This window comes from Typopeltis vanoorti, chromosome 8 (assembly GCF_054136105.1).
Source record: "Typopeltis vanoorti isolate ZY-2024b chromosome 8, IOZ_Tvanoo_1.0, whole genome shotgun sequence".
NCBI lineage: Eukaryota > Metazoa > Arthropoda > Arachnida > Uropygi > Thelyphonidae > Typopeltis > Typopeltis vanoorti.
Genome location: NC_143556.1, coordinates 127,746,790 through 127,762,120, shown reverse-complemented (window position 1 = coordinate 127,762,120; position 15,331 = coordinate 127,746,790). Strand labels below are relative to the sequence as shown.

The following is a 15,331-nucleotide window of genomic DNA, read 5'->3' as shown; positions in this document are numbered from 1 at the left end:
GTACCCTCATTTCTTCATCTAGCATGTTCCAGAACTCATCTTTCTTCTCTGCTGTACAGCCAACTTGTGAGGCATATGCACATAAGAAGACCACTTGCTCTTCTCCAAGAACCAGCTTCATTCACATGATCCTGTCATTCCTCCTACCCACTTCCAGTACTTCGCTCTTCATTCTACCACACCACAATTCTGACACCATTTCTTCCCTCTTTATTTGCTCCAGAGTAGAACAATTTAAACCTGTCTCCCAGTTCCTTTGCCTTTTCCCCCTTTCTACCTTGTCTCCTGCACACATAAAATGTCCAACTTCCTCATCATATCTTCCAGTCATGCTTCCAACATTCCCACTTGCAACATTCTCTCCACCCACTGGGCTTGCTTCTTTAACCACATCCACCCCTGATGCGGCAGCCCTAGTCCGCTTCTCGCAGTTGTAGGGCAATGTAGTTGGATGTCTCCTAAGGGATATGCCCTAGCTCTTGTATTCACTTTCTTAACTCATTTGATCATAGCTAGAGCTGGCAGTGAAGTTCTATGACCGGATGTGCTTCCTGATGTCAACACTCGCCATTTGTCCGGGCTTGGGACCAGCACCTATTGGAGCTAGCTTGCTCCTTTCGGTGGCTGCATAAGACAAAATGACATAGCAAAATAGGAAAGATTCACCCCTAGCCCTCAAATACTCTAATAGCATTGGGGGGAAAGGGGAGGAACAAGAAGAGAGAAAGAAGCAAAGAAAGAAGGGGAGGGACCAGTCTACAGATAATATAACAGATGTATATTACATGAAGTAAGACATGGTCCAGCAACATGTACCTCGGGTTTGCCATGCCCATACTCACTGAGTACAGGCATGGCAAACCCGAGCCTTAGAGGTACTCAAATGACTACTATACCATATATTAAAGGCATCTCTGAATGTGTGGCAAAAATGAAAAAATATCAACTCATTGCTACCTATAAGCCCATCAACTAAATTCATAACCTACTACCTTCTCCAAAAGACAAACTCTCACCAATGATACTATCTGGCATATACCAAGTAACAAGTTTGTGCAACTTGTCTTACTATGGGCATACAGGAAGATATGCAAATAAATATATCTCTGAACACTTAAACCTCACAAATCTGGCCTGGCACAACACGGAATTGAGGATCCAATGGAAAAACACCAAGCTGCTGCAGCATACATCCACATATAAATATGAACATTTATACAAAGAAGGTGCTGAAACCCTCCTTCATTGTAATGACTGCCTCACCATTCCAAAAGTGTGGGAAACTGTTATCCTCAATTGCATTAAGTAAATTTTGAATCTTTTATATATATATATATGATATGGGAAAGGAGAGCTACGGACAGACAGCTTTGGAGTAATCTTGTATGTCTGGCGGTCCCTAATAAGGGCATCAATCATGGCTCTAGACACACAGCTCAGACCAATGGTCACAACTTCTGTCCAACTTAAGACTGCAGTTAGTTCTAAAGGGATGATATTATCAACAAACACAAAAATCTTTGAGAATCCAGATGTTAAGATTCATTTGATGTTTTTCTGATGAAAGGAGGAACATTTGTTCTGATGGCATCATATCTCAGAACTAACTCCACTCATGAGTTACTTGCATACATTATCCTACTCTGTTAGCACCTAGCCTAGGAACTAAATTTATCATATTTGACAATCCAGTTATTGTCTTATTTCTGCTACCTCAATTCTCTGAGATTTTGTTGTAATTTACAACACCAAAGGAACAAAATAAATTTATTTATCTGCTGATATTATGCTAAACTAGTATCTTTGGAGCACAACTAGTTTTGTCATTAGTGAAAAACACTCCCCAAATCTTAATGTAGAGGCTCTATTAATTTACCAAAAATTAGGAAGACATTTTAAGACTAGTTCTAACTTATTCTGCATAAATTTTTATTTTATCCAAAAATAAAGTGCACCAAATCAGGACTGCATTTCTTTACTTTTATCGGTTACAATTTTGAACAATTTCCACTAATCACTGATTTTCACTGCTTGTGTATATGTTACAGTTAAAGTGATAAATCCGGTTATTATTAATAATTACCAGTTAAAGTGAATAATTCCTAGAGGAGCCTCGTAAATGTAATAAAAACATGTTTACAGGTTTTATATATAGGTTTTCATTAAATTTCTTTGCCTAGGGGCATCAATAATCTCGGACCGCCCCTGTAGATAACCATAATTGACAAGCCCTGGAAGAAGTACTGATTACTACGTTAATAGGAGAGGTTGCTTTTTTTCTTATTTACATCAGTCGCTACTGAGTGTGTACATTTCTCCACATTTTCATTGATTTTATGTACCCATAAGCATAATGGGAGATTTAGAAATAATGAGAACATGATTTAATGACCAAGTTAATATGTTGAGATCGAAAAAAGGGACAAATAATCAGTTATTTACAAGAGAAGAGTATTAATAATTTTTAGCGAAAGTTAAAAAGAACAAAGATAAGGTTTCTGGCAAAACACCCGAAGATTATCAACGGTTATCAAGATTTGATATCGTAAAAATTGGAAATGTTGAAAAACTCGTCGTACCTGTTAAAAATGAAAGAGATCCGATTATGTATTACACTTTCTTGGAGGAAAATTTTCAGTTAATTCATGACACTCATATTGCCATTGGCCATGGAGGATGAAACAGAATGATGAAAGAGCTTAAAGAGAAGTATAAGAACATCCCAGTTGAAATTGTTATGATATATTTGAATCTTTGTGAACCCTGCCAAAAGAAATTTTGAGCATTCCAAAAAAAAAAAGGGCTCGTTGTTAAACCAATTAAAAGCAGCAAATTTAATTCTAGATGTCAGATTGATTTAATTGATATGCAGTCACAAGCTGATGGCGATTATAAATTTATAATGGTTTATCAAGACCATCTTACGAAATTTGTTCAACTTAGAGCTTTGAAAACAAAATGAGCTGCAGAAGTTGTACATCATCTATTGGATGTATTCACAATATTTGAAGCCCCATGCAACTTGCAAAGTGACAATTCGCAAATAAAATTATTGAAGAAGTCTGCGGAATGTGGAATGAGCTTAAGATTGTTCATGGGAAACCAGGGCAAAGTCAATCACAAGGCTCGGTTGAAAGAGCAAACCAAGACATTGAAAAAATGTTATCGACATGGCTTGAAACAAATAAAACAACAAAATGGTTGGAAGGGATAAAATTTATTCAGTTTATAAAAAACAGAGCACATCACTCTGGAATAGATCGCAGTCCCTATGAAGCCATGTTTGGCTGTAAAGATAAGGTAGGTTTGAAAACATACTTACCAGTCGATACCTTGTCAGAAATCACGAGTGAAGAAGATTTTGAGATGATATTAAAAGATCAAACCAATAAGGATGTTGAATGTGAGAAGATAATCTCAGAGAGGGAAAGCGGTATTAGTACAGAAAACGGTGACATGTAGAAGTGGAAACAGATGATACGAGTGATGACTTATCTGTTGGAGATCCAAACAAAAACAGAAATAAGAGTGTTAGCCAAATCAAAAGAAAACAACATTTTTCTGAAACAGGAACGATTGACAAGGACGATAACAAAATAAAAAATATAACTAATGTTGAATTAGAAAATAATGAAAAAAGTAACGCAAGTACTTCTTTTGCACTCAATGAAATCATAGAAAAAATTCAAGAATCTCGAAACTCTGCTAAGCAGTCACTTAAAAAGCAAGCTGAAAAAATGTTAAGGCTTTCAACGACTAAGTTTCCAATTGTAAATGTAGAAGAAAATGTTCGGATAAGAATTCCAGAAATAGACAGGGCTAAGACCAATAACCGGAATATTATAGCTGTTATCATTTCTATTGAGAATGAAAACCTATATAAATTAGGTACAAAATATGGTATTTTAAACTAACTCTATTCGACGAACGAATTTACCATTTGCAAGGAAACTTTTATTTCAGTTAATGAAGTTCCTGATATTGAGATAAGTCTAAGAGAATGTGCCCACAAGAATTCTAATTTAGGTGGTCAAGATTTCCAATATTGCAATGGTACAGCCCATTGTAACTCAAATCGCTGCAAATGTAAAAAGTCAGAAATCCTTTGTAATTCCAAGTGCCACAGAGGTCTTTCCTGCAAAAATAAGTAATTTGTTTTTTACTGGACAACAATATAATCATATAATAATGTATTTATCTCTTTTTCTCTCTGCTATTAAATAAAATATTTTTTATAAAACATGTTTTTATTACATTTACCAGGAATTATTCACTTTAACCGGTAATTATTAATAATAACCGGATTTATCACTTTAACCATAACATATATATATATTGACAAACTAGTTGTGCTCTGATTCAAGTTTAAAATTAAGTGAAATAGCAACTGCTAAATAAATTTCTTACTTATTTTTACCCTCCATTGTGAATTATACACAAAACCTCAAAGCAATGAATTCCATTACTTAATCTTTTCCATGTATTTCAAGTCTCTGTAAAATAACAAAAGCAGCTATCAACACACACAGGCAAAATTTAGCAACTAATCAGTGATTAAAAGTAGTCTTCACTTTTGATTTGCAGAACATTTTTGCCTCACTGTTAACTTTTGTATATATAGGCCCATAAATCACAAAAGGGATTTAACCTGCAGATTTTTTTAAAAATTAGTTATGAATTATTCATGCTTTAAAACTCTTTGTGACTTATGAGCCGCCCTGTATGTGGAAAAATCTGGAGAAATAAAAGCAGCTGAATTTGATGCTTTAAATTAATTTAATCATATTTAGCATAGAGGATTTTTTAATAAATAACTATCCCACAGTTTTCTAATATTCTTTGTGGGTGGCTAACATTTTCCTCTTGATTCTCATATTATATTAATGCTAAAATATTAGTTTCAACTATTAATTGTGCTGTGGGTTAATGTACCTCCATAACAAAGTTGATAGTGAAGACACTATAGTTGGAAAGACCAGGTTCAACTCTTGCCTAGAATATATGGAACATTTGTATTGCTTCTCAAATGAGTTAGTCGATCTGATATGGAGACAGCAGGATTTCTTATCTTGGATTTTTTTATCCTTCTCTTCCCCTCTATGAAAAGAAACAAACCAATATCTAAAGACTCTGTCCCTCCCATCCTTCAGAGAGACATATCCTGTGAAGACAGACTTTACCATCCTAACATTATGAAAATTAGGTCTATAACATAACAGGACATTTGATGCCTATGAAAAGGAAGATGGTGAAGGAATGCATGTGTGTGAATATATATATATACACACCTCCCCACACACATCCCTTCTCTTATATATCTCTAAGAGAATAAATTGATTGGAAATGTTTTATTTACATTTATTTATGAAATAATTACAGTATGAAATAAAGAACTAATGCTTAAAACTAATAAACACAAGAAGAATGTGAAAGTGTTCCTTATATTCACATTATTCTAACAAAAGTGAGTAAAGTAGTCATTTCTATAACTTGATGAACAGTAGGTTTTAATCCCACATGGAATGAATGGGTGCACTTTTATTATTTGCATAAGATTTTTAGCTTTTTCATATATGTGAAAAAGCTAAATATACCGTCTTGACCACATTTTACATGCAGACATATAAGTACACATAGCCAATATTTATTAGGAATGCTCAAAATGCTCATCTAATGTCACATTCCAATCATCACTTTACTTAATGGGATCTTGATATATGGCATTAAAACTTTGCTTCCAGAGTAAGCAGTGTTTACAATTTAACTCATCTATATAGTATAACAATGTCAGAATGCTGATATCATATGGTATACTAGAGTGACAACAGCTCTAGATATTTATTTTACTAGGGATGCTTTAAATAAATAAAAACATCCATTATGACATTATCATCATATCATAATTTGACTTACTGAAATTGCCTAAAATTACATAAAACATGTTAGGCTTAAAGAGTTCAGAATTTAATTGCAAGCTTTTCATAACTAGAGTTACCACTGCCACAACTTCTTACCATAACATGTTCATATCTTTTAATACTAAGTAGTAATTAATTATAAAATATGAATACTACAATAAAATAAAAAATGATTAATTTAATAATAAATCAGTATCATCAGTAAAATGTAGTATATACACATGATAAATATCCATACAGCTAAAAACAATATTTTCTGTAAACAAGTGCAAATTTTTGACATCATCTTGATATACAAAGTCAGCCATATTGCAATTTAAAAGAGTTTCATATAACGTCAACTAGATGACTCAGAGAACAGATCAATGAAAGATTCTGATGGAACTAAAGATATTCTCAAATGATGGAGAAAGAGATGAGTTAGCAAAATGATGTATAATATGGTCAAGTTATATTTCATGCAAGGCCAGTATTTTAAAAATATATTAAAAAAAAAAAAAAAGAAATTATTGAAATTTGAAAAAAACAACAACCTTACCCTACCCAATATACTAAATGTACTATCGGTTTAAAACCTCCATGGGTGGGAGTCATTAAAAAATTACTTAATGCAAGAAAAGACTATTTTTTATTATGCTCATAAAGAGGTTATTTTATTAGATAAGACTTATTTTGATTATATTAAATAGCTTAAATCAGACACTAGGTACTTACATACTTTTTATAATTTTTGTTACATGTGTAACAAAAATTATAAAAAACACATGTAACAAAAATTATATAGAATTTTGAATAGAATTTTATTCAAAAACTGCAATATATTTCATCCAATACTATGTGGGCATCATCAGGGAGAGAGAGAGACTGTTAACTAGATTCAAAACATGAATCACACTAATGAGTTATAAATGCATATATTAGCTCATGTCTGATGATATCCACATAATATTGGAGTTTTTGAATAAAACTCTACATAACTTTTGTTACATCTGTAGGCCATGAAAATTATTTTAATATGTCTAGTGCACATTTCATTAAACTAGTTAGATAATTAAAGTTTTTATTTATTAAGACTGACTTGATCGTTATGCTTGATTTCTTCAAATTCTTTTAATGCTGCTGGAGATGTGGCCTTCTCTGCTTTTCGATCATATTCAGGACTGAGGTTAAAACGAACTCTATGTTTCTGTTTAAGGTTATCTTTTTCCATATTAGATTTACTATTACAGTTTTCAGGAAGACTACAAATGCTGTAAAAGAAACATACAAAAAGTTTTTGATCGATGTGATATAATTTCCGTCAAAGTGATACATGTTTATTGAATTAGCATGAATAGCTATTAATATGAGTGTTTTTTTTTATTAAAAACGTTAAAAAAAATCATAAATCTTTAATACAGTAGCACTTGCTCTTTTCTGGAACTATGTTACTCACAAACTGTGACATGCAAATAAAACGATATATATGACGAGTAGGGAGAAACCTGAATTTAGTCCCACCTTAAAATTGACTAAACTCCATATTTTCCCTATAATATTCTATTTGCACATTGTAAACTGTCCATTTTTATGTTGACCCACACATGAAAGGTCACAAGACCTATAGCATTACAGTGCCATGTGTGGGCAAATGATTAAGAAGAAACATATAGCTTATTGATATGTTCTTAAATAGTGGGAGGTTGTACTCAGTGGGAAAAACAGTATGGGGGAGACTGTTCCAAAGAATAGAGGTGGATGGAATGAAGGAAGCCGATGAGAAGTTAGTTCAGTGTTCAAGTGTTGGACAATGGCTGCTTCTATGGTAAGAAGAAAGTGGAAGAATGGTAGAAGCCAATTCAGAGGAGCAATGCCCATTAAAAAATCCCTACAGAAAAGGCACAGAACTGAACAAAAGTACTTATGATAAAGTGACTGAAGGGAATCTGCGAGGGAAGGTCATCTATCATAAGTATTTTTGTTCAGTGCACTCTTCTCAATATCATCAATAATTCTTGGATAGGTCTTGGGTGCTCCACCCCAAATGTGGGAACAATATACCAAAGTTGGATGTATCTGAGACTTGTAGAGTGTTAGGAGTTGAGAGGAAAAGAAGTAATGTTTAGAACAGAAAAGAACACGAAGCTTTTAGAGGCTATGGAGGCTATGTTAGTAATATGTTTGTGCCAGGATAAACTGGATGGGACAGTCAACTCAGGAAGAGAGATTGATCTTGAAAGGAAACTGGAACATTATCAAAAATGAGAGGGGATGAGGTAGGATTTTTTCTGCAGGTAATGAAGTAAGGCTTGAGTATTTTTGGCATTGAAATTTACTAAGTTGTCTTCATCCCAATTTAGGATGTTAAGGAGGTTAGTGTTCAAATCACTGATTATGGAAGATAACGAGGCATCTAACATCAGGATATTGCAGGCTTTATCAAATGATGAAGAGGAATGAAGGGTATTGTCATCGGTGAAGCTGTGAATAGGATTTGAAATCAGAGAAAGGAGGTCATTGATGTAAAGGAGGAAGAGTGTAGGTGAGAGCAGAAATATACTACTATATTTGATTTCATTTTTTTAAAAACCTTTTAGTTTCAACTACCTCCCAACATCTATATTTATGAACAGTCAAAGTTTCTGCCATGATCTGCAAAACTGAAAAGTAAATCAGGAAACAGAGCTATAAATAGAAATGCAAGTAGAAGAAAGAATAATTATGAAGGACAATATTAGCGGATAGCTGAATATTTGGCAATATATTTAATAAATAATACTTTTCCTTGTGTTTACATATAGATAATTTATACTGTCGTAACAGACTCATTCTGTTGCCATATAATATGCAGATACTTTGATATTTACAAAGACAGAAGGTCCTAAGAAACCATGTGGATACTACATCTGTCTAATAATCTATTTAGTATGATATTATAGATTAAGTTTTTGTATGATACTATAAATTATATAATTATTTATGCAATTTTTATATGCTTTTATGATTAACCTTTTCTTCAGTGAAAGCATAATGCTACTAGCGATTTAACATCATGCAGCTCGTACTATTTTGAATAAATCAATTGTTTGCATTCTATCTTGTAAAAAAATGTTGTTTAAGCCACTGATGATAGTTTGTTAATTTCAAAATGAAATATTTGGCAGTATATTTAATAAATAATACTTTTCCTTGTGTTTATGTGTAGATATTTTATAGAGCAATTTATCAGGTTAATTCAGTCTCATAAATGTGACATCATGAGGTACTTGAGTGTAGAGGAAATGGAGGAGACATATTGCTACATGTCATAAAGGAGTATCTGAGGAGTTAAGAGCACCACTAGTATAGCTGTTTAACAAGAGCAAGAACAGAGCAAGTTCCAAAAGAGTAGAAAGCAGGGATAAAATTGTACCACTTCATAAAGTGGTTGATAAGATTGATGCCTCAAATTATAGGCCACTCTATGTGGTTGGGATTAAGGTGTTGTCAAGCTTGGTGAGAGATAAGCTTTCAGAACTGGGTTGAGAATAGCAGTATTTTTGGTGGTAGTCAAGCATGGGTTTGTTAAAGGGGGTCACATATTTAGCAATCTGCTTATGTTACAGTAACAAATTCATAAGGGAAATGCAGATACTGTGGTATACTTGATTTTTTTGAAGATAATTTGACAGATTCAATTTAGTTATCAACAATCTGGTAACTAAATTGGAATGGATGGGGTTAACAGATTGGCAGACTGGATAAATGATTTGCTGTTAGGTTGTAATTACTTCATGTAATTACTATCCTCCATTCAAAAATATACTTTCTGCTCCTTCAATTCACATTGCATTCCATTCTTCTGCCAAAAGATCAATCTCCATCTGGTAATGCTTCTCTTAACGATTTATGCCTCAATAGTTACATCACTTCTATCTGACAAAGTCTGCAATTAAATTTTCTCAATCCCCTGCTGTTCATGCTTCACAGATCAGATCTTAATTTTCTTCGTAATCCACCATGAAACCTTTTTTTCAGACTTGTCATCCACATGACTAATCAATGAAAGGTAATGGAGATGTCACCTGATCAGGGCTCCATGCAACCATATTCTTAGTATCTGCTTGTCAGCATCCTTTACATTATTGCAGCAATTCTCAAGGTTGTATTTATTACTCTTTAAAATATGTTCCCAGCATTTAAGTCTTAAGGCAATTAAGGATCACGGTTTGTATCATGAGTCTAGGTTCATACCCAGAGGTCAAAATGGGATATGAAAAAAGTTTGTATCTCAAAAAGTTCATATGTTGAGCAGTTCGTAAGTCGAGGTACCACTGTATATACAAGGGTGGCCTGAAAAGTTCTCAACCTAACAATGAAAAAACGAATTTATAATTTAAAAATTATTTTTATTTTTCAACATTACCCTTAAGACTAATACATTTATTCAAGTGATGCTCCAGCACCATTATCCCATCCCTGTAGTGGTTCTCAGTAAGATCTGCAAAATACCCCTCTACACCTGCGATCACCTCTTGATTATTCGAAGAAAAAAAAAAAAACACTGACCAGCAAAAAAGTTTTAGTTTTGGGAAGAGATAGAAGTCAGAGGGAGACAAATCTGGTGAATAGGGTGGATGTTCCAACAATTCATAGTGCAGATCACTTAATTTTCCCATTGTCAAAACACCTTCACGGGCAGGTGCATTGTCCTGATGAAAGATGATTTTTTTCTTCTGCAAACCATTTTTTTCTCATGCCTAGTCTGGTTAAAAGGTTGGAATAATATTCCCTGGTTTTACTCCCTTTCAAGATAATTAATAACAAAATGCCTTTAGCATTCCAAAACATCGATGCCATGACCTTTCCTGCTGATGGAACCAACTTTGTCTTCTTTGGCACTGAACAACTGGCTTCTGTCCACTGTTTTGACTGATGTTTGGATTCTGGTGTGTAATAGTGAATCCAAGTCACATCCATAATAATAAATTGACACAGATTTTCATGCAAGTGCGTTTTTGATCTGGTGTGAGCAAGAGCAGCACTTATCTTGCGCAAAACTTTTTCATTTGCAATTCTTCATGCAAAATATATCCTACACATTTCTTTTGAAATGCCTGTAGTTTCAGCAATTTCACACACTTTGACTCACCGGTCATCCAATACCATATTGTGCACTTGATCAATGATTTCTGGTGTTGTTACACTTTTTGGACATCCTTCACGTGGATCATCTTCAAATCTGGTACGGCCATGTTTAAACTCGGCAGCCCATTTCTTAATTGTCGAAAATGAAGGAGAAGAGTGCCCATAAATTTTATGAAATTCGAATGAATGAATTTACTCGGATGAATAGTTGATTTACTGTCAGACAGATATCAGTGGGTTGTGTATGGAAGAGTGATATTCCAAAAGAGGAAGTTCACCAGTGCAGTGCTACAGGGGTCTCATTTGGGAACCATTATTCTTTAACTTATATGTTAATGATATTTGAACAAGTTTAAATTGAGATTTCCAGCTGTTTGCAGATAATGAAAAGTTGCGAAGAAAAGTAGCACAGCAAAGCTGTAGCTTGCAGGAGGATCTCAACAGACTATGAGTGGAGCTCTCAATTTAAAGTTGCGAAGTGTAAGCTCTTAAAATATGATAGGCAAGTATGGGATGCAGAGTATACAAGTATGGGGAAATTTTGAAGGAGAGAGAAGAAATCTGGGGACGATCGCAGAGACTTCAAGTTTAGTGGTCCCACTGCTAAACCTGTGAGAACATCGCAATGGATTACGGTAAGGACAAGGAGGGCCTTGACATGTAGAAGCAAAGAGGTTATGGTTCCCTTGTATAATGCTACGATCAGACCATATATGGACTCCATATGGATAGTAGTTGGTGAGTGGAATGCATTGCCTGTGGTGAGTGCTGAAACTGAATGGGTTTAAGGCTCAGTCTGATGTCTTTTTGCATGAATCTTTAGATTCCTTGGAGGTCTGATAATAATATAATTAATACATTTTTTTTCTTATGTTTATTTATATAAATATATATATCCATAATATTTTTAAACAATACATTTATAAATATTTCATTTATTTGTACTTGTTTTATATTTATTTCATTATATATTCAGCAAAAAAAAAAAAAAAAGGCCTGATTGGCTGAGTGATTGATGTACCCACTCTCCAGCCAAAAGGCTGCAGGTTAGAATCTTGCTGTGGGCATGGATGAGATTCATTCATACAACTATGTATACACTTTCCCAAGATGGAGTGGGTCACCATTGAAGAAGTAGACCCAACTCTCCTGCAATGGGAGAGGCATTTACCCAGCAGTGGGGAAGATATAGGCTAAAAACCAAACCATATCCAGCATTCAGTCATATATAGTGAATATGATTGATCATAATTATTAACAATTAAGATTTTTATATATATATAAGTTTTAAGACATACCTTTCTTCAGTATCCAAACTGTCAGTAACAGATAAGTCTTTATCCACCGAAACCTTTTTTACTTCTGAAATAACAGACTGATCAGTTGTTTTCTTTAAAGGAGAAGAAAGTGATTTTGATAATGCTTTTTTATTTTCTGTTTTCCCAATCGCTTTCTCCTTAGGCACCTTCGATGAATTTGAACAGTGTTTACATTTAGTAATCACAATCTTCTTACACTTTGGAGTTTTACTTGTGACAGTAACTTTTGTTAGCTTCTCTTGTAGAGTCTTAGGAAACAATGTAAACAATTACGATACTTACAGTTTATGCATTTCAGTATTTAGAGGAAAAAGAGAGAATTAAACGACAACACACACACACACATATATAAACAATTAAAGAACAACAACATATATATATATATATATATATATATATATATATACACATATATACACACACACACATACTGACAATATTATAAGAAAAAAAAATTAAATGTTCATTATTACAGTGCTAGCATAAACAATTCATTTTAATGTAGCAGTGGTGTATCCTGAATTTTTCTAAAAGGAAAAGGAGGTGGGAAATTTTACTTCCTTTAAATTAATACTTTTTACCAATATGCTATGAAATAGTAGTGCAAATTCAACAAGATGAAATTTGCCAAAATGACATCATGATAAATGATGTCATTTTGATACATTACTTTTAAGATACAGTCAATATCCTTTGGACAAAAAATCCTAACAAGATAATAAGAGAGAAATTAGTCGGAACACTAAATTAGCTGTATACAAGACAGTGTGGACAACGGATCTGAGAGCTGGGTCAGAAGTAAAACACTTGACCAAAGACTAGAGACCACAGATATGAGAATTCTGAGAAAGATTAGAGGTGTGAACAGATGGCATCAATGGCAATATCATATTAAAAATGAGGATATTAGGAAAAAACCTGACATTGTCTGCATCCAGGAATGCGTTAGTAAAGCTAATCTCAGGTGGTATGGTCACTTAAACAGAATGGGTGAGGAAAGATTAGCAAAACAAGTGTTCTTTGCCAGGTTTGCAGGAAAACGACCCAGAGGAAGACCAAGATATAGGTGGATTGATATGGTACAAAGTGCCTTAGACAATAGAAATATAAGATCTGATAATGTTGGAGCCTTGACAAGTAACAGACTGATTTGGAGGAAAATTGTAGATAGGAAGTTCATAATGATGTAAATTTTCATGTAGTACTATCATATCCTGTACACCCCTTGAGGGTACATGTCAGGAATTTGACAATGATGATGATGATGATGATATATATATATATATATATATACGTAGAAATTTTTACCTTGGGTATATATTATGTTAAAGATACCAAGCAATTTTTTTTTTCTTCTTCACCCTTGGAATTTTTTAGGTCTTGCTCCCACTGACGAGACCTCAATAAAGGTCGAAACCGGCATGGGTAGTGCCGATACACCACTGCTATTATCTTAATGCATAGCATCACACATTTCTGCAAGGAAATGTGCTTTGCATTAGGGGAAAATTCTAAGGAAAGTGATCAGAGTTTGCTATTTGTTAGGTGAAAGAAAAAGGGTTTATTTATCAAACTATCACAACACAAGTTTACTAGACTTGTCATATAACTAAAGTAAATCTTTCTTCTAAGTTAACAGACTTAACTATACATAACTTCAGTATTCCAAGTTGAATTCTACCACAAGACAATATTAATTATGAATCAATTCACTGATCTCTAACATTTGGATCTACAATTTCTCTCAATGCTTAACTTATCAAACTTCAAGCATTACTAAGCTATAACATACTACATACAAATTAACACCACACTACATCAGAATTCACTCTCAGAGATAAAACATTCTGGTATCAGGCTAAGCTCTAAAGTCCTGTTTCATATCTTATATAGGTCCTACTAATGAATAATTTTGCACATTATTACACACAATGTTCTTTTATACACACAAAGGAAACTAAAAGATTCGTACGCTACCGAGACCTTTGGACTTTGCCGGGTCTATCTCTCAATCCTTACAATTCTTTCCACAGATCATTCCTTCTTCTTCTTCACAGTTGTTTTTTCGATGGGCCAACCTGGAACTCATAATCATGAATTATCCTCCCCGATGTAGACAAGAACAGCACTGCTTAAGTTGGTCCACGTGGTCTAGCATGACGATCAGCTTGTGTTGATTCTCCCGCTTTACTGACGAAATGCTAACACTTGGTTCGCTACTTGGCCGCATAACTGCATCTAGACATAGTTCTGTTGACTGCTTTCACGTATTCATCTCAGGGAATTACTCGAGCTTGGCCCCTCAAGTGACCTGCGCCAAAGTTGAGAGAGAAGAAAAAAGCCTACGAGAGACTGCAAGCTAGCGGCGCTCCTACAGTGTCATACTTTTTCGCTTGGCACTACTCCTTTGCATGTGGTTCTGGTCCTTCTCCTCACATCTCCCGGGAAACTCCTGCGCGCAACTTACTCCATGCATACGTGACTGCCGTGGGGCATGTTACTAATCTGAATGTCTCGTTTGCGAACTTTGAACTGACTTTTACATACTAACATAATTCTCATCAAATTTTCTACCATTGTTAAATTTACAAGAACAGGTAATATTTTCTTACATAGAATAGTCCAATATAAAAGGCGTTTATTTAAAATTTTTCAAGCAATTAACATCTCTACTTATAAACAAGTATTTCTCTCAGTGCATTTACTCCATGCATACGTGACTGCCGTGGGGCATGTTACTAATCTGAATGTCTCGTTTGTGAACTTTGAACTGACTTTTACATACTAACATAATTCTCATCAAATTTTCTACCATTGTTAAATTTACAAGAACAGGTAATATTTTCTTACATAGAATAGTCCAATATAAAAGGCGTTTATTTAAAATTTTTCAAGCAATTAACATCTCTACTTATAAACAAGTATTTCTCTCAGTGCATTTACTCCATGCATACGTGACTGCCGTGGGGCATGTTACTAATCTGAATG

At 34.0% G+C, this 15,331-nt stretch overlaps 1 protein-coding gene across 2 annotated transcripts in view; it reads right to left on the bottom strand.

Moving 5' to 3' along the window:
• Sas-4 (spindle assembly abnormal 4) overlaps positions 1 to 15,331 on the bottom strand; it is a 527,986-nt gene that overhangs the window by 115,973 nt on the left and 396,682 nt on the right. For both annotated transcript variants that reach the window (XM_090396928.1, XM_090396929.1), the window contains 2 exons: positions 12,323 to 12,591; positions 6,997 to 7,168 (listed from right to left, as the gene is read on the bottom strand). In XM_090396928.1, coding sequence (XP_090253054.1) covers positions 6,997 to 7,168; positions 12,323 to 12,591 — 441 coding nt within the window. The remainder of the gene's footprint in view (positions 1 to 6,996; positions 7,169 to 12,322; positions 12,592 to 15,331) is intronic.